At 44.1% G+C, this 19,198-nt stretch overlaps 1 protein-coding gene across 2 annotated transcripts in view; it reads left to right on the forward strand.

The window, feature by feature from the left end:
• The window catches only part of ABL1 (ABL proto-oncogene 1, non-receptor tyrosine kinase), a 78,895-nt gene that overhangs the window by 29,476 nt on the left and 30,221 nt on the right, over positions 1-19,198 (forward strand). Inside the window, exon 1 of one of the 2 annotated variants that reach the window (XM_009986399.2) lies at positions 18,801-18,879. The exons of the other annotated variant lie outside the window; for it this stretch is intronic. Within the exon in view, the coding sequence (XP_009984701.2) occupies positions 18,801-18,879 (79 nt within the window). Of the gene's footprint in view, positions 1-18,800; positions 18,880-19,198 lie in introns of those variants that run through there. 2 annotated transcript variants of the gene reach the window in all.

The following is a 19,198-nucleotide window of genomic DNA, read 5'->3' on the forward strand; positions in this document are numbered from 1 at the left end:
GATCTGGAGTTGTGGAGTGAGTGGAAATAATGTGGCCCGGGACATGTGTATGTAATTTGTTCAGATCATTCAAGTGAGAGCCATGGCAACTGAGATAAACAGAGGAAAAGATACTGGAAAACCAGCAGCGGCTTCATTTTAATAGCACAGCCTTTATTCCAGACAGCTCAGATGTTTACTATGAGCTCCATCTTCCTGCATGTCTCTTCCTCCCCACCACCCCCATCACTTCACATGCACTTAGTCATGAGATCGGATGGCTGCTCGAGTAAAGCACCGCGGGCCAAATTCCACAGTCTACTGGAGCAAAAAGCCATAGGCTGTCTACAAATATGGGCTGCAGAATTTCTCTCCCTGTTTGCACATCCGTGATCCAAAGGAGCCTAATAAAAACGCATCTTATTGTTTCCTGTGGATCAAAAGACGCTTTCTGAAAGCGTTACGGATTATTTGGCTGAGTGTGATGTCTGAGCTCGGGATGTGCTTTTGCTGGAGATACAACTAGAGTCTGTGCTGTATAAAGGTAATGTTCGAAATGAGAAGAGTGGAGTAAAGCACAGCACCACCGCTCTTCCCGTGTGAAGTTAAAGTTGGCTGGTCTGTGCCTGTTGAATAACAAACAGCTCTCAAGAAGATCGAGTACAGCCTTCCATGCCAGGGATCTATCACGTGCTTGGCAGCGGGGCCGTGCTGGTGTGTGGGCTTCTGGGCAACTGAAACCTCAAGCTGCAAGTGGAAACAACCCAGCAAAGAGCAACAGACGCCTTGTGCTGTGCGGTGGAGAGAGCACTGGGAATGAGGACCTGAGCTCTGTCTCCAAGTAAACGATCCTGGGGGCTGCGCTTGCTGCTCGGGGTTGTGTAATCTTGCGGATGGCTACGGTTGGGTATGCTCATCCCAAATCCTAGCGCCCAGGGGAGCTGGTGGTGATTCACCTCTCTGAATCACAATTCCTGACACTTTTCTAATCGCTGTCCTTAGTGTGTCCTTGCTTCTCGGGCTGCAAATCCAGTCTGATTGGGAGAAACAAGCTTTAAAGCAGTTTAAAAGCTGGCCAATTTTCTACACCAATACATTAATCCTACATCAGAGTTCTATCTTTGTGGCTCATTTCCTTTCTCTGTTGCTTTAAGAGGGAACTAAGAGACACAAAAATTTAGAAAAAGAAATTTAGCTAGCTGTAGAAATGTGATAAATACCCAGAAATTTGATTGTGAGAAAAAGCAGGACAAGTATACGGTTTTCAGTTCACAGTGTAAAACTGAGTATATTTATCTGTTTAGAAAATCTGCTCTTTTTGTCAAGAATTGGCAGGATCCTCAGTTCTCTGTTGTTCCAAGATATTGCAAATATCAATTAAAAATGATTTAAACTAAAAAAGGGTAGACTTAGATTAGATCTAAGGAAGAAATTTTTCCCTCTGAGGGTGGTGAGGCACTGGAACAGGTTGCCCAGAGAAGTTGTGGCTGCCTCATCCCTGGAAGTGTTCAAGGCCAGGTTGGATGGGGCTTTGAGCAACCTGGTGCAGTGGAAGGTGTCCGTGCCCATGGCAGGGCGGTTGGAACTGAATGATGTTTAAGGTCCCTTCCAACCCAAACCGTTCTATGATTCTATAAATCTAAAATTGTTTGTGTATACTTACACCCTAGAATACCTTTTTAACATATGGTTCCATATAAAACTCCCGGGTTCTACACAGAAAACGCTAAGCTGTATGTGCTTTTTTTGAATGACTGAAAATAAGGATAAAAGCTAATTTTTCAAATATCCTCTAAGTCATTGTTTTGCAGTAGGAATGGAGCCAGTGTACTGGCTGCTGAACTCTCGGTTAACTAACCACGTAGAGCCATCCTGCATTTCTCAGCACGTATGTGCTCCAGCCCCTCTGCCCGCTCTTCTCCTGGTGGCTCCCAGCCACCTGTCTCCTCCATATTCTTGGTCACAGACACTGCAGTGTCTGTACCAACGCTGGCTGTGTTACTCTGCAGTGTGAGAACATGGATGTTAGGTGCCTGTGCATCCCCTGCCAGCCTCGGTGTGGATCTGGTGGTGCTGCCTTCGCCGTGACGGCCTGCGTTGGACCTGCATGGCAACAGCCAGGAACCCTCTGCTGGCAAAAGATTTTGCCCATTGTGTGCTGTAGAGTGTGAAGTGTGAACAGGTTTGTCTTAGAGATTTATCTTACTTAACTGGGCTTGAAGGGGATAAGCAGGCTGTCTAGCAAGGATGCTTTTTTCCGAAGATATGTGTTATCGATGTTAGTGTAGATGATAAAACGAGACACACTCATCTTTCTCTCTGAATTTTTTCTCCACCTCATTATTCAGTCTTACATTTTTATATCACTTCCAGTTCTCTTGTCACAGTGAAATCTTTCAGAGTGGATAAAAGCTGAAAGCTACAAGCAGAAACAAAAATTTTTAAGCTGCCTTTGCTATCAAGCAGCAAACGTGAGTCAGAAGCCCAGTGTTTGTTTTGCTTTTGTTACCATTCCTGTATGAAAAAATGTACATAAAAGGTCTGTTTGCTGACTTGCAGTGATTGGGGGAGCACGAAGAGCTGTGTGAAGGGATTCAGAAGGAAGAGATACAGAGTTCAGTCTGGAGTCATGGAAGATGCTTTCCCCGATCCAGTGGTTTTGCAGGCATCTGTCCCTGGGGTGACTTCAGGTCTCTTCTTAGAGTCCACCCGCCGGCACGAGCACTTGGCCTGTTTGAGTGTCCCCTAAATGTTCCCTCCCAGAACAGATTTTCTTTTTTTACCTGCCTGCCCTTGCTGGCAGGTAGAATTGAGAAACTGGGAACCAGTGTGGAGACCTTGAGAGGGATTTTATATTTGCAGGTGCTTTGGAAGGGTGCAGCTTGAGAGCAGAGGTTTGCGTGAACACTCAATGGCAGAACTGTAACCGTGGACAGACAGGGAGAAGGTGCCGAGCTGGATGGGTCAGAGGAAGCGGTGGGCCAGCTCTCGTAGGTGTTTAGTCAGGAGCAAACTATTTTCCACAGGATTTCATAGTGGAAACTTAAGCTTTCCTAGAAGTATTCCCGAGGAATAGAAATGCCAGTAATTAATACGTTCCCAATAAGGATCGGAATTGAAGCTTGCTCCCTGCTTCGCGAGGGTGATGCCTGCTCAGGAAGAACACCTGATTTATATGGTTCTTTGGTGGCCAGTTTCTGACTGGAAATGTTTGGAGCCTGTTTTGAAGCTGTGCAGAAGAGCGTGCTTGCGTCATCCAGAAAATGCAGTGAGTCAGTGGAGTCCTGAGGGAGCTGTAACGGCTCGAACAGAAACTTGGAAAACGAAATGGGGACGGATTTAAAGATACAGCTTTTGTGGCTGCTGCTCTGTTTAGAGCTGGTCTGCGTTCGTCGAAGACATTGGTGACGAAGGGGTTCAGTAAGGACTTTGCTGCTGTAAATACAAGTGGAGCTTTATAAGAGTGATCCACCCGGGACAGGGTGTGGAACTGGAAGAGGGTGTTAAGCTAGTTCTGCTTGCCATTATACTCAGTATTTTGGTATTCAGGGAATCTCCATGAATTCTTCATTGATATGTGTGTTTTGGTATGTTAATGAATAACTTATTGGGAGGGACAGGAAGGAAGGCGGGGGGCAGCCCCTCGGTTTGGCCCCCGCTCAGCCTTTTCCTCAACGATTTCAACCGCCTTCAGATTTGGGATGGTTTCTGCAGCGTTCCGAGCTACGCTATTGCTGCAATGCAGCTGTGTTGGGATTGCTCATGGGCCATTCCATCTGCCCAGGGAAGTCAAGGTCCTGTTAAGGAACGACCATATGGTTCGTAAAGACGTGCCCAGATCCTAGCTGGGTTGCAGCGGGTGTCAGAAGTCCTTGCTGGTGCCACCACCATAGAGAGGTTTGCTGTTAATGGACACTGGTCTTTCTCTTCACATCCACCCACAGCTAGACAAAAGGGTTATGGGACACCTCCTTCCTTCAAACCGAATGTTGATTCACAGGAGGTTGTTTCAGGGATTAGGTGTGCTCCTCTTCAAATGCTTTTGGTTCCGGGTGAAACAGCTGTAGTCTGTTGTGACACTGTTGGTGCGTTGGTTGTTTTATGTGAAAACTTTCTGTGATGGTCACCAGTGTAGTGTTTGGGCACCTCAAAACCACAGATGAATTCATCTTTATGATACATTTCTGGAGGGAAAAAGTATCCATACAGTGGCATAACAGTGAAGTCAAAGATAATGTCTTGTGCTTCATGTATTCCCTATTGAATCCCTATTATTTTTGCTTCAGAATTGAGACCCTATTTTCCTCATTTACAAGGCCAACAGACTGAGCTGTTCCTCCCAGCAGAGGTAGTAGAACATAAAAAAAGCTCTGACGAATCTCCCCTCTGGATGGGACGGAGCACTTGGCAACTTCAGGTGATGAACTTTGTTGATTTTATATGAACACAAGAGTGTAAGATGCATCAAAGCTCACTGTCCCTTACAGGTAAGGCGATCCTCCAGGGTGATGTTTCCAAAAATAACAGAACCGGTTTCTGGAGAGCCAAGAATGAAGAAAGTGAGAAAACCTGGCTTTTCCTGTGTGTTTGGGTGTTTTGAGCGGGGAAGCTCAGTCTCTGGGCTCCCTGGGGAGTCCTGCCGGGGTGGCTGTGTTACTTAACAGGGTGCTGAAGCGTTTGAGATGAATGTTCCTGTCTGTCCGACCAGCCTGGCCTCATCCTGCTCTGCAAGCTATGTCAAGAATCTCCAAGCTCTGAGGGTTTGCTGCTGTCTCTCTATGATTAGCTTGTTTCAAACCATGGGTCGTTTGCATGAGTGCAGCGGGATTCCTTCCGGGGCCTTCAGTTCCCCCGTATTTCCTAATTGGCTCCGAATATACCCATTCCTTGAGTTTGCTTCCGTTGAGTATTCGTCTATGTGTATGGGCTATTCTGACACTATTATCAGGAATATAAAAATGTTTTGTGACTGTAATGTGCATGCATTTCAATGTTATAGTTTAGCTTTAAATCTCTTGCTGTAGCTGTTGTATTCAGACCACGAAAGCTTCATTAGTTCGTTTTGATTGAAGAGTGATATGGTCCTCAGCAATGCTTATGCAAATTGATGACTCGTTTATATCTTTAGAGTTGAATTTAAATATCTGTAAAATTTTCAACGTAGGCAAGTAATTGCATTATGGTTTTGCAACTTCTGTGAAAGATTTTATTTTTTTTTTACACCTAAGGCCATATTTCAAACCTGTGACCTCATTCCTGTAAAGCAAAGCTATTTCATTACATCATAGCTGTGCAATTTGACTTTTGATAGCTGACATTTGCATTTATGTTGGATCCATTAAATATTTATCTGCTTAAAAAGCTGCCAGGCATTTACACATTAACATGTAAATGTTAATTTAAAAATATTTAAAAATTGGTGTTTGTTTGGCCTTCTTGCTGGCAGTTTTGTAGAAAATGAATGGTAGTTTTCCCTACCGTCGTCACCCTCTTCTTGGTTTCCAGAAAAAATGATTAATGATTTTTTGCCTTTCCAGCTGCAATATTTGATTGCAGCCTGACTTCACTAATGATACATATGGAAATATTTCTGTAGTTAATTGGACATTATCAAATCCCCAGCAGGTGACTAAGACCATACTCAGATGTAGTTGTTCTCCCTGTGTTGCAGTGAGCGGGATCTCGGAGGGTAGGTTCCTCTCCGTGGCACTTTCTCCCTTTGTGTAGGGATATCGGTTCACAATTTACATTGTCTAAATAAATACTTGAAGAGCTTATTGTCCAAGATCTGCTGCCATTCATTTTGCTTCGAGGCTCTGTGGTTTCCATGCTGCTCCAATTAAAGTTAGATTTCAGATAGGATGAGACTTGTGTGAATCCTTTGAGATGGGAAAGGATCAACGTATATTTGAAACGGTACAACGTGTCAGTCTCTTACAAGGTGCCTGTCTGCAGGCTTCATATAAATGTTGAATATTTTAGCTTAATATTTATTATCCTTAGCAATCACCGAACATTTTTGAATCCTACTGAATTCCAGCACTAGCTTCCATGGGTTAAAACATATCTTTGATCGCTCTGTAACTTTAAATTGTCTTTTTTTTCCTTCCTTGAACCTCTTCTGTCACCTATCTTTTGCCAGCAAGTCTTGTGAAAGCAGCATCCCTTGTGATTCAGATCAACTGACTGTCTGGCAGCGGGGTCTGACGCAGTGGTAGGGAGGACCCCTCCCGCGGGAGCCAGCCAGGGACGATTGCCTAACGCCCTGCGCCGGACCGCACGTTGCTCCGTACTAGGATGCTCGGTGAATGGGATTGAGAAAACCTTCCTCTGAGCACACTGGAGAGGGGAGCACCAGGATTATCTTGGTACTGTAGGCTCTGAAGCTGCAGAGATAAATTCCTTGTGCAAGCTTACCCCTTGGTAACACCTCCATGCCACTGATTATTCATATTAAAAACAAAAACAACAAAGGGATAATTGCCCAAATTTTGTAAAATGGCTATTTTTGCACATTCAGCCTCAGATGGTGTTTGACCCTTAATACACAGATGGTTTCACTTAATGTATTTTGTTTAAACAAGCTCCATTCCTGGAAGTGGTTTCAGAATAGGCTGTTCCTCATTGCTGTTCATGTTTGCTTTTTCTTATGATATTGTAAGAAGCTTGAAGAGAGCGGATTCAGAAAAGGGCAGTAATCAGTGTTAACAGGCGTTTGTGGAAGCCTTTGTATTTTCCAATTAAGGTACTGCAACTTTGTTGACTCCTTGCAGCTTTCAAGACTGAAGTGGTTTGGAGCACTTCTGTCGTTAGGCTGTAGAGCTCATTACATTTCTGTTATTCCTCCGTCTGTGTTAGAGACCTCAGGGAGTCCCAGCACATTTATGTGCAACAGCTTGTCATCTGAGATACCTGCTTGCCCCTGGTTTTCCCCCATGGGATAGGCTTCTTGGTGCTCCGACACACGAAAACCTTCTCTTTCTCTTGGATATAAACAAAACATTTCTGTGCGAGGGGAAAAAAGAATTTGTCTGTTATCCTTGGATCTAGCTCCTTTTCATGTCTGTTATAATTTCTGCATGTGCAGGCTTTTCACGGATTGTGCAGGATGTGTTGTTGATACTGAACACACCCTGGGCAAGCTGTGAGAAGCCTGCCCCAAGTTCAGTGTCCGGAGTCTGTACGTCCTGCGCTCTGCCATAGCCACGCTGCCGCGAGGCAGCTCCGCTCGATGGAAAGAGTGCGAGTGCCCGCGAAGGACGAGGAATGTGTTTTATACATTGGAAGTTGGTGTGTCGAGTGCGTTAGTGAACATGTCACATTTGTGTAATACCTTCTAAGAGTGGATCTCCAAGGTGGGACCTGATTTGTAGTTAGCTTGTCCAGAAAATCTTTTACATTTGGGAAAAACAGAGGCACAAGTCGAGTAATTGGTTTATCTACAATTACAGGAGAAATCTAAAGGAGAGCTGGAAATAAAACTGTGGCATGTCCATTCCTAGAGCATATCATTAAACTGAATAGTTAATTTTCCTTTAATTTATTTATTTTTTTCCTAAAATGGTTTCCATCTTAAAATCCAGATGCCGTTTGAGGGGTTGACAGTGTAAGCAAAAGCGGACCAAGCTATTTCTCAGCTCTTTCCACAGCAATAACCTGCTAATCCTCCCGATGGCATTGTGCCATCCTTTATATAAACTTCAGGTACAATTGAAAAATGAGAGATCACATAGTCTGGGGGGTTTTTCCTCTGTCCTTTTTCGTGATCTTATAAATGATATGTTACATGGATTAAAATCTCTTTGCGTTACCTCTTCAATATCTTCTGCTACCCGTGCGATACAAAGTGATGCATTGGCTTCATCCCCCCTTGGCTCCAGAGCTGCTGGAGAGTTTTAGTCCTGTTTCTTTCTCCAAACCTTCCTCTGCTTTGACATTAATTTTAAAATAGGTTCTCCTGGCACCCTAACGGCAGTGCGTGTTGGAGGGAGGGATTAGGGGAACACAGCAGCTCTTTCACCCTGTGAAAATCCTCTGGCCGCGTTCCAGGCGCAAGACTCGCAAAGACCGAGCTGAACCAAGAGAAGGGAGGAAATTGGGACGCGTGGCCTAACAAAAACCAGTTGGCTTTTGCTCTGGGTTTTCCCACCTCTGGCTGGTTCAAGCCAGAGCCTTCCTTCTCCTTTAGTGATACATGTTCTAGGCTGCTTTCGTTTGTTCACTTATTTTGCAGACTTTAGTCTTTATTCTTGTAATAACTTGATATAATGGATCTAACTTGGCCGGGCAGGCAGAGGAGCTTGCACAGGGAGTCTTGAATACACCATGTACTCGTGAAGTTAAGTCTGGGCTTTCTGCACTATGTTTCAGGTATCATCCAGGTAAATCCCAATTTTTATCAGATACCGCCTAGTGAAGTCAAGCGAAGGAGCGACCATCGTATCCTGCCTGGGCAACGTGGTATTTTCCATTCCTCTTGCAACATGTTGGGAGAGATACAACTTCAGAAAGTGTTAGGTAGCGTTTATTTTTGCTGAGAGTGTTGCGTGACTTTTCCTTCATGGAGAAAGTAAGAACAAGAAAATACAATAAGAGGTTGTACCAGAGGCTCACAATCTGTAGAAATAACATGGAGTTTAGTTGATCCATATTTCGCTGACATGAGACTTCAATATGGGTTTGGAGTTTAATTAGAAACAGGAAAAGCTGTGAATTTAATTACAGGGTGATGGTATCTTCTACTTGGAACTTCGTGGAACACCCCAGAATCAGGGGAGCTACAGAGAAACTCCCTACCCAAGAAAGGGTTTCTCACAAAGCTGTGTTTTCAGAAAGCCTTGTCTCTATTGCAGCACTGTTCCATACCTGGGTGTCTGTCAGCGCTCTAGGAATTTGAGGCATTGCCTTCCCTAGATCCAGTCTGGAGCACGGCCAGTTACTTGAGGCTGGCTGAAATACTTCCATTTCAGGTGGAAGCAGGTCTCCCCGCACTGAATGACTCTGTGATCTATTCAATGGTCTCTGAATGATTAATGAAATGCATCTATATCTGGTCCGCTCCTCCATTCACATTTATTTCTTTTGGATTTGTTTGTAGATCTTTCAGTGGGAAAGGTCAGTAAGATTAAGCTGTGTGTGCAACTCAGTGCTTGCCAGTAGAGATGATTTTCTCAGTATTTTGAATTAAGAAGTGCTTCTCCTGGCTCCTTCATGATACCAGCACTGTTATTTGTATGACCATGTGGTGAGGAGAGTCTTCACATTCTTGAACTGGGTCACCACACGGTTGTGTGAGCACTAATGCCGACAACAGGGAGAAGATGAGAAAGGAGATGGGACCGAGGCGCTCTGGATTTAGATGAGGTTAACTGGCTGAGGACCCTCACTCTGTGTCAGCATGATCTCTTTTTGGCCTGTAGCATTTTGCTGCTTCCTGCCCTCCTGCTCCATTGTGCAAATGTTCAGAGCAGTGGCAGGTATTTTACTTCACTTTTTGGTTTGTTTAATCATTTGTGCAAGTCTTCAGAATCCACTTCTCTCCCTGTGAACGGTGAAGTGACTCAGCTGAGCCCGAAATGCAGGATGTGGCAGCTATAGGGCCAGTGCGGAGCAGGGTCGGGCAGCGTATAGGGTGCCGACTGTTGCTGTTCATTTATACTTCCTCACTTTTCTTTATTTTCCGTCTGGTGTGCGGGCAGACAGAATCTACAATCTTTATTCATGCCAACAGCTGTAAACCTCAGACCACATGTAATATATCTGCTCTGTGAATGGCTCTGATTAATGATGGGCAGGTAGGGTAGAGAGGGAATGAACAGAAAGGAACTTTAGATTTCTTAAAACACACAGAGAGGTAGAGTTTGCAGTTGCTGGAGATCAGCAGCACCGATTTCTTTTTTACACCTTCCTTCTTTACCTCTTTTGTCTGTAAAGGCAGAAAATGTGAAGGTATTTCACAGTCTCATGCTGTTTTCTAAATCTAAATGCAAATATGACAAGCAGTAGACTCCACACATACCAAGGAAACTCATCTCAATGGGATTTAATTTAAGAAGTTTTGCCTTGATGAATTCAGCATCAGGCTTTTGCTTTGTCTTAATTGTGCAACCTAGAGGGAATGTTCCATCTTTTCCAAAAAAGTTCAAATTAAAATGCTTCTTTCAATGTGTTTTTATGTTTGAGAATTGAAAAATGGTGTTTTAAACCCATGTGAATGTTTAGCACTAGGTCTAGCACTTGAACTCCATCTGTCTATGCTCAGCAGTGCATGAGTGAAACAGATACCTCTTTTTCTGCGTCCTTCCTCCAGTTGGACCAGGATGGAGGTGTACATACACATTTTTCATTTGCCTTTCTTCACAGTGAAGTAGCTTATTTCTATCCGAAGTTTCTGCCTGTTGGCCCCAGTCTTCACAAGAGAAAATACTGGTCCTGCCTTTACGTCATAGTCCCAGCAGGACTCTTAAAACTTATATTGTGTCCTGACAACAAAATAAAATGCTCAACTATTTGGAAGGAACCATTGCTGCAGGCAGTTCTAATTAACTGGAAGCTTTTCCTTTCTGGGAGTGTATATTTGATTTCTTATACTGGGAATAATAAGCAATTAGTGCTGTGAAGCACCAGGCACTTCACCTGCAAATCTGAGGGAGGCTGAGAGTAGATACTGAGAATGAATGAGCACTGTAATTCAAATCAAGTGATTGTAGATGCTTTTATATAGCATTTTCTATGTTTATATAGATGCTTTTGTATTTGTATAGTTACAAAGGGCTTCTACTTTCTCAAAAAATATGTACTCCCCTGTGAATGAATTAATGGAGTCTTGAATTCATGATCCAAAGGCGCTGGTTTTGGGGGTTTATTTTGATTTTTGTGGTGTTTTGTTTGGTTGTTGGTTTGTTTTTGTTTTGTTTTGTTTTGTTTTTTTTTACTATTTAAAAAGAAGTACACTCATTACAGTGTCAGGAAATGTGTATGCCGTGATCCTAAAGGTTTCTGACCATCAGTATTGATACTATTCAGAAGCATAACTGTTTAGGATTAGATCCTTAGAGAAAAGCGATCCTTGCAATTGAATTTATCCTAGTCTCCTGTTGCTCTGTGTGTTACTTGAAATTTTCTGCATTTCTGAAAATTATTGTAATCTTTGCTGAATTCAGTGCTGAAACAGTTTAGGTGAGCAAGGACTAGAAGAGTGGTGTATGGCTGGGTGGGATGCCCTGGTTATCCCTGAAATACCTGTGAAAATGCTAATGCCGCTGTGAGACCTCCTTTGTGTGATCAGCTTCAAGGCAAAGGAGTTGAATTGCTGCTAGGTTTGATGGGTTATTTGCTTATTGATGGATTATTGTTTGTCTGCTGTGCATGATTTTTTTTTTCCTTTGCTTTTCAAGTATTTTGCTGATTCCTACACCTGTGGCAGCAGTTAGTGTGCTGGGATGGGTTCCTAGAGCTGTGCCCAAAGTTAAACTCTCCACTTGGGAGAGAAAATAGCTCGAGTGGAGAGAGGAAATGGAAGAAGTTTCAACTCTTCCAGTAATATTAATTTAATGGCTGATAAACAAAAGCTTTTTCATATTGGCAAGAGTTAAGGTGCTGGTTACCAGTTGATGTTCCTGAAATGGGAATGACAAGCTGTGGGTGGCAACCAGGCGCGTGTGTTCACGGGCCACATCAGCTGCAGTGGAGATGGTGCCGGGTGAACCTCGCCTCTGCAGTGTTCTCCCAGTCCCTGCTGGGTCTGATGCAGCAGTGGTTCAGTAATACTTGTTTTCTTTTCTCCTGCTCCCCTTCCACCCCCTCCTCATGTGTAATTTGATCTTTTAGGCCTGGTCTTCTGCTTTGGCAGATTTTTTAGCTCTTGGATGAAGGAAATTAACCAGTTCGTTACTGTCGGGGCTAGAACATGTTTTACTGGTCCTCCTGGCTCGTCCTGCCGACGTGCTCAGAATTACACAAGATAGCCCGTGAAGTCATCAGCTTTGAGCTCCCCGTTTTAGCCTCTTCTTTTAATTTTACTTTTTCATCTGCGTTTCCTTGCCTTTTCATTTAAAAGAAATACAGAAATGCTCCCACTCAAGATCTGAGTCAGTATTTGGCAGAGGAACTTCTCTAAAATTGATTTTCTGATACTTTCCAAGTATGTATCTTTTCTGATTGTGTCCTGGCTCTCTGTAAGCGCTCTCTGCTCTGGTCTGGCAGAAAATGCTGAACTTTAGTCTAATCTGATGTGACTCTACCATTCGCACAGAAACTCTCAGTCCTCGCTCCCTTTTTTGCGACCTTGATAAACTGACCAGACAATGAAAGTTAAGTAATTGTAGTAAGAAGTTTGTGTGATCTTTATGTCTTTAAGGTAAACTGCTGTTTTTTTCGGATCTGAAAAGCACAAGATGCCTCTTTCTTTGCCTGCAGATGTTGCAAAAAAACCCCAGCTTTTAATGGAAGAGGCCCAAAACTTTTTCTCTGATTTGTGAAGAGCCCCTTTGGACTTGGATTTAACCTTGCAGGCTTCAAATGCTAATACCACAGGCAATTCCCTGTGGAGCTCACAACCCATCTTGCTTTTTTTACGTGAGTATGTTGAAGACAGACCACTATTGCAGGAATTTAGTAGTACCCTCTGCCTTGTTACTACCTTAAAAAGAAGGATTCTGCTCTGTTGCTTGAAAGGAATTTCGAATAGTTGAACATCCCATCTCTGAAATCCCACCACTTCTCAGCCGCCTCCTTCGCTCATGAAAATTGCAAATAACAAACATCTGTTAAATCAAGGAGAAAAAACAACAAATGCACATGCTGTATTGCAAAATCTTTCGGTTTTCTGTTGATGTGCACAGTGGACTTTTTGTAACCTGGCTTTTTTTAAAAAAAAGTTTCTTCCTGTGAGAGTGGACCTTGCTAAATCCAAGTGACAGAAGTGTTAGTATTTCACTGTATATGCAGATATCTCTCTGTGCTCTTGCAGGGCCAGTCACGCTGTGCTAGATGGTTTCGGAAGGAAAACACTCTTTGCCCTCAGGTGTTAACCAGCCTTTGTTCAACTTCATGTGTGGGTTTGTTGGTAGTTTTTTTTTCTGAATTTACAATAATGCCTATTGTAGAGTGGTCAGAATAGTAGCGAGAGGCTTTTGTTTTTAACATGCTATTTTAACTAGCTGTTGTAAACATGTCAGCTGAATTTTGAAAGAGATTCAATGGAAAGGTAGGATACTGGTCTCTCAAAATGTTTTGTACCTGAACTGGAAAAGGAAAAACAGAGATGCCTGCATAAGAAGCTGGAAGAAAACAGACAGCAGTGGAGTGGTTCTGAGGCAGAGCAGTGCTGGAGAACTAGAGGGGACATTACAACTATCGCTGAAGGCACAAAGGCTCATCCGAGCAAGGTATCTGGGCAGAGAGGTAAAACCACCCCAGTCCTGTCTGAGTATACTTTATTAATGTCAGTGGTCTTACTGATTCCTAGTGATCACCAAAATAAGTGGTAGTTAGAGGTTCTTCAGTATCTTGGTCACTTGGGCTTTCTTCTTAGGTGTGTGAACAAACTTGGAAGGCTTTAATGGGCTAACGTAGTCATTCCGTGTGCAAGTGCCAGCAAGGAATTTTCTCACCCTCTACCTGTTACGTGGCAGGTATTACAAATAAATCACAAACATAATTGCCTTTTTGTGTAGTGCTGTCATTGCCAAGTAAGTGGAGAACGTCAGAGTATCCTGGAAGACTTGTTTTCACTTGTCATTTTGAGTAGTTACAAGGTGTCAATGAACAATTACTGAGACTAAGAGGTGATGACTTAAGAGACAGTTGTTTAAATCAGAGGTGGCTTTTAGTGGGCTGGGCGTGGGATGTGCACTTGGCTCCAACCCTGCCAGTCTTGGACTCAAATTCTTCCATGCTTTCCTTGGCATACGGTAGTAAAGCTCTCATGACCTGACCCGTACGACCCACTGAAGTTGTATTCATTGCAAAGAGTTTTACAAGACTTCACCAGACAGTGTTTTGTGCTGCATGTGCCAAGAAGGTAGAGTTTAGTAACCAGGCTTTTAAAGCTGCTAGTCCTCTCAATCTAACACACACCAGTATCTTCCCAAAAGTTTGGCACATTGTATCTAAGAGTGGATGGAGGTGTTTAATGGTGGGGGATCTGAAAACCCGCAGGAAAACTGGAATCTGTCAGACAAAGCTGGACCAGCCCCCAGGAAAACAGGCAATGCTGCGTTTGCTGTCGGATCAAAGCCCGGCTTTGTTACAGCTGTGTCTGTACCACACGCTGTGGTCATTCATGGGTTTCAACATAGACTTCTTTGATCATTTTCACATGCACATACATTTTTAATCAGGTAATGGTGTTAGAATGTGTTTTTTCACAATGTGAAAGATGTCATCAGAAGAGAGCTACGTAGCATGGCAGTGCTCTGTGGCATGGAACTATTTTTCATCACAAAGGCAGTGACCTGTGAATACCCAAAATCACATGTCACCTTATTACTTACTAGGAAAAATGCATCTTACAAATGACGTGATTCTACATTTCGTTGCTCCGTACATCCAGATCAGTAAAGTGCTTTACAAAACGGTATTGAGTTAGTCTTTAACACCTGTGGGGATATTCTCAGCTGCATTTAAAGAAGAGTAAGATAAGGCACAGGTAGCTCATAACTGTAAGCAAGAATTTGCTCTTTTTCTTACTTCTTTGCTTTAACCACTGGTTTGTGCTGCTTCTATTTCAACCGACTTTTTCCAGCCCAAAATGGCTGAATGTGCGTATCAAAAAATGCCCAGTGTTTGGGGCTTCAAACTCTTGTCTTTCCATGTTTCAGAAGAGGATTTTAAACCAAAATTAAGTTCTGCTTTTAAACGGGTGACAAGCACTCAAGCTGTTTTTAATGGTATCGCAACAAAATTCACTCCAGCTGTGAACATCATGGGATGATGCCAAAACTCACTTTCTGCTCATGGAGTCCAGTCCTTTCACTGCCACTGTCGTGCGTGTGTGTGATCGTTCTCTTTTGGAAAAATCTGTCCTCAAATTTTGAGTAGCTTTAAGAAAGTTACGAATAAATGACTGTCTGCTAGAAGCAGCTCAAACATGAAGGCAGTTGGCTAAATAGGTTTATGTTCTCGTATGAGCATGAACAATAAAGGCTAATGGATACTGGATTGCATTAGCAAGAGCAGAGCCAGCAGGTCGAAGGAAGTGATTATTTCCCTCTTTTTGGCACTGGTGAAGCCACATCTGGAGTGTGGCGTCCAGCTCCCTCCTTCCCCTGTAGCAGACGCTGACACAGTGGAGGGAGTCTGGGGGGGGCCAGAGCAGGCAGTGCCCCCCGGGGCCGAGGGAGCTGCTGTCCTCCAGCTGGGGAAGAGGGGGCTGAAGGGGTCCCAGTGCACTCGTAACCACCCAACTGGTGACCAGAGAGACTCTTCTTGGAGCACAAGGAGGAGAAACAACACTTGCAACTTGCAGCAATACAAAGCTGGGTAGATATAAGAGGATAAATATAAATAACTTTCATGCTGCCCAGCAGACTCAGTTAAAATTTAGCTGCAAAAAACCTGGAACAACCTGATCTAGATAGATAGCCACCCTCTGAGCAAGAGGTTGGACTGGAGACCCTCTGAGTCTGTGCCCAACCAAAATTGTTTTGCCATTCTGCAGCCAAGAGCCTGAGCTGAAGGTTGCATCAGTCACTCTGTAGCCCGAAAGTCTGCACGCTTTTCATGACTGATTTTGTTCGAAGATGTGCATGTGACAAACAAACACGAAAGGCATTAATAGATGTCAGCCGTAAGAGCAGCAGAGTTTGTGTGACACTACCAATATGGCTTTTATTTCTGTATTGCTGGTTAATTTCATGGCATGCAGGAAAGGCAAAGGGTATTTGCTAAAAGTATTTACAGCCCGGTTTGCCATGACACAAAAGAGGAAACGGTGAAGGATGACGTTTGGAGCCGAGGGACCACACAAGCTTGTCTGCATGGAAACATAAAGGGAATTAATTTGTTTATCTACAGAGGAAGTTATCCCAGGATAGCTCTTTGTGTTTAACTCCCCAAGTGGATGCGTTTCTCCTACAGCGAGGGTCTTCTGCAAGCGGGTTAATTTAATTTGAGATGAGGCGTTCTTCTTCTGGAGTAAGAACCCCAGGAGTTCATCAGGAACGTAATCCGCATTAATTCTGCCAGTGCTCTCTGCCATTGTATTAACCTTAATTGTAACGGCTGGGTGGTGTTCACGGGGGGCAGCCTTTGTGCTTCCAGGGAATGCCGTGGGGATTCTGCGTTCCTACAGCTGCAGCTGGAGGAGAGGCGGGATAGGGATGGATGTTCCTCGCATGGAAAAGAAAGTTGCGTGCAAGATGCCTGGTCTGCTCTTGCAATGTTACTTCATCCCAGTTCCCTAAACATGACACTGGGCCTAAACACGTGATGATTGAGCTCCTCCTGTGATTTATATAACCTTTATCCTCCAAATCTGCATTTAACTCCTTCTTTTTTTGTTTTCCTTTCTGCACAAGTTTTCTGTTGCAGTCTCATCAGAAGTTAGACAGGCAGGGAACAAGTAGATAGGTGTTGGGTTTTTTTTGGGTTTTTTTTGAAACTCTTGTGCTGCCATAAAATAGAAATTCTCCTGCAGAAGTAGAGGGAGGGAGGGAGAGCACGGGGAGAACTGCGTTGTTGTCTTTCTAATGCATGTGCAGGCAGCCAGAGGTGGGGGATTGCATCTGGAGCTTCATCTCTTCTCTGGACTGTCTAAGTTGAGGAAATGTTTACGTTCTCTTGCTGTTTCCTGATTTATTAAATGGGGATATCTGTGTCCAACTTTTCCGAGAAAAAGTGTGAAAGCACTTTGAACATCACACTGTCCTTACCGTCATTATTTCTCTGCTAGAAACGATGTGGCTTGTGGTAATTAAAAAAAAATGCAAATGCTATTATTGCAGTTCATTGTGGGTTGAGAGGCCAAGGATGTCTTTCCAAGCTGTCTCTCAGGCGTACACCCCATGGATCAGAAAACTGAGACAAACTAATGCTGTAAAATAACGTTTAAAGAGTCCGAGCAATGTTTGCTGTTTCGGAGGCATGGTCCTCAGATGCTGGAAGCATGCAGAGTTTCCCTTAAAGTATTAAATGTTTGAAAACGTTGGAGGGCAAGAGAGCACTAGCTAGGCAGTAACCTTGCCAAAATAAACTGTCAGATATGAAGGGAAGTTTTCAGGGACAAAAATGAAGATTTGCTGCTTTGTTGATCCTGTGTGTGGCATACCAAATGCTCCACACGTTGTGGTGGAGTTTGTGATAGGGTGGACTTCCCAGGCTGTTTTCCCCAACCTCTCTATTTTGCACCCTGATGAGCTCTGCAGCCTTGAGCACCTCTTGCTCCAAGCAGCAAAAGCACCCAAGGTTGGGAAATAAAAGGGGATTTTTGAGTGGGGAAAAAAAAAACACAATAGTATACACACCTAACCTGCTATCTCATTCATATATATATATATATATCTATATATACAGACTCACGTGTATATATATAAAATATACCAAATATTTAAATATATAATATATGAAGATATAAAAATATAATATATATACATATAGAATATAAATGTATATTACAAAAAAGGGGATTGTTTTAAAAAGGAGACACACACCAACGGCAGAAAGTAATCTATTAAAAAATGCGCAACTGGAGAGCAGTAATTAAACTAACATGTAGCCCTGAGGAACCTGCAAGGGAAAGGCACAGTTTGCAGGGCACAGAGCAGCAGGTGGTGGGAGAGTGGAAACTTTTGGCCCCTTCTGCGAGAGGAGTAGTGTCCTGAGAGTGTCACTGCATCAGCTGCGGGGTGAATCCGTTCGCCTGTTGCTGGGACAGCGTCTTCTGGGAAGGAGCTCCAGCTCCTCCGCAGTTTTTGCACTGGTTTCCGAATGGGCATAGCTCTGGGTTTGCTTCTCCCTGTTACAAGGCGCGTTATTTCAACAGTTCCCCGACACGCTGCGAGACGACACGCTTTTCAGACTTCTGACTATCTACAACTCTCACTTGGTTTAACAGAGCCGCGCACAAAGCACCCAGCCACCGAAGCAGCAGCGTTATTCCTTCATCCTGCCCCCTTCCCAAACCAAGGAGGGCTCTCCCAAGCAGAGGAAACTCGTTGATTTTTCACCTTCGCCTCTCCGGCTTTGGGAGAGGAGGCAGGCAGGGCGCAGGCAGGAGGAGGGTTAAGGAGCGAGGGCGTTGCTCCGAGCCTGATGTCATGGAGGCAGGCAGCGGCTGAAGGGGCCCTTTGTTGGCAGCGGAGCCCCAGCAGCCCTGCCTGCTCCCAGCGACATGCGGGCAGCTGCCGCCGAGCGCGGGCAGAAGTGACTGCCCAACTCGGTTGGCTTGGCTTTATTCTTCTTTTTCTCTCCCCCCCTCTTTTTTTTTTTTTTTTTCCCCTCCCCCTCTATCCTCCTCTCTCCCGCCAAAAGAGTTGGGAAGGGAGGGAAGATGGCTGGAGTTAACTCTCCCGGAGAGGAGATGTGGGGCCCCAGGATTTTCCGCCTCTTGGGCTCACCCTTGTAATGGTTTTCAGAGCGCTGGATTTCTGCGACTTTTCCTGGATATTTTACTTTAGACTCTTCCTGGATACTTTGCTTTAGACTTTTCCTGGATACTTTGCTTTAGACTCTTATGGATTTTTAATTTATTTTTTTTTAAAAAAAACCCCACTTTTTTTCTTGACTTTTACCGGATAATTCGACAGCGCGAGAAGAAGCTGAAAGTGGAGGGGGGAGGGAAGGGAAACCAAACAGCCGAAGCCAAACTCTAACAAATGAAAATGTTGGAGATTTGCTTGAAATTGGTGGGTTGCAAATCGAAGAAGGGACTTTCCTCCTCCTCCAGCTGCTACCTGGAAGGTGAGTACTCAAAGGGGCCAGGGTCAGGCCGTGTCCCCATCGGGACTGCAGAAGCTGGAGCCCGCTGCTCCAGCTTCTGCCACCATCCCAGATACAAAGTTTTATCCCTTGCTTGCAACTTGGGGCCAGATTTGGGGAGACTTTTGGTCCTGGCCAGCTTTAGGCTGAGCTTTTCGGATGCCAGGGCGAGGGAACCGAGCGGTATAGACGGCATCCAGACCCCAGGTGACTTTCATTAACTGCAGTATACAAAGGGAGCGCGGCTCTACCATTTATGGTTGTAAAATGTCAAGTGATCTTATTGCCGAGCCCATAAACA

The sequence above is a fragment of the Tauraco erythrolophus genome, chromosome 22 (genome assembly GCF_009769465.1).
Source record: "Tauraco erythrolophus isolate bTauEry1 chromosome 22, bTauEry1.pri, whole genome shotgun sequence".
NCBI lineage: Eukaryota > Metazoa > Chordata > Aves > Musophagiformes > Musophagidae > Tauraco > Tauraco erythrolophus.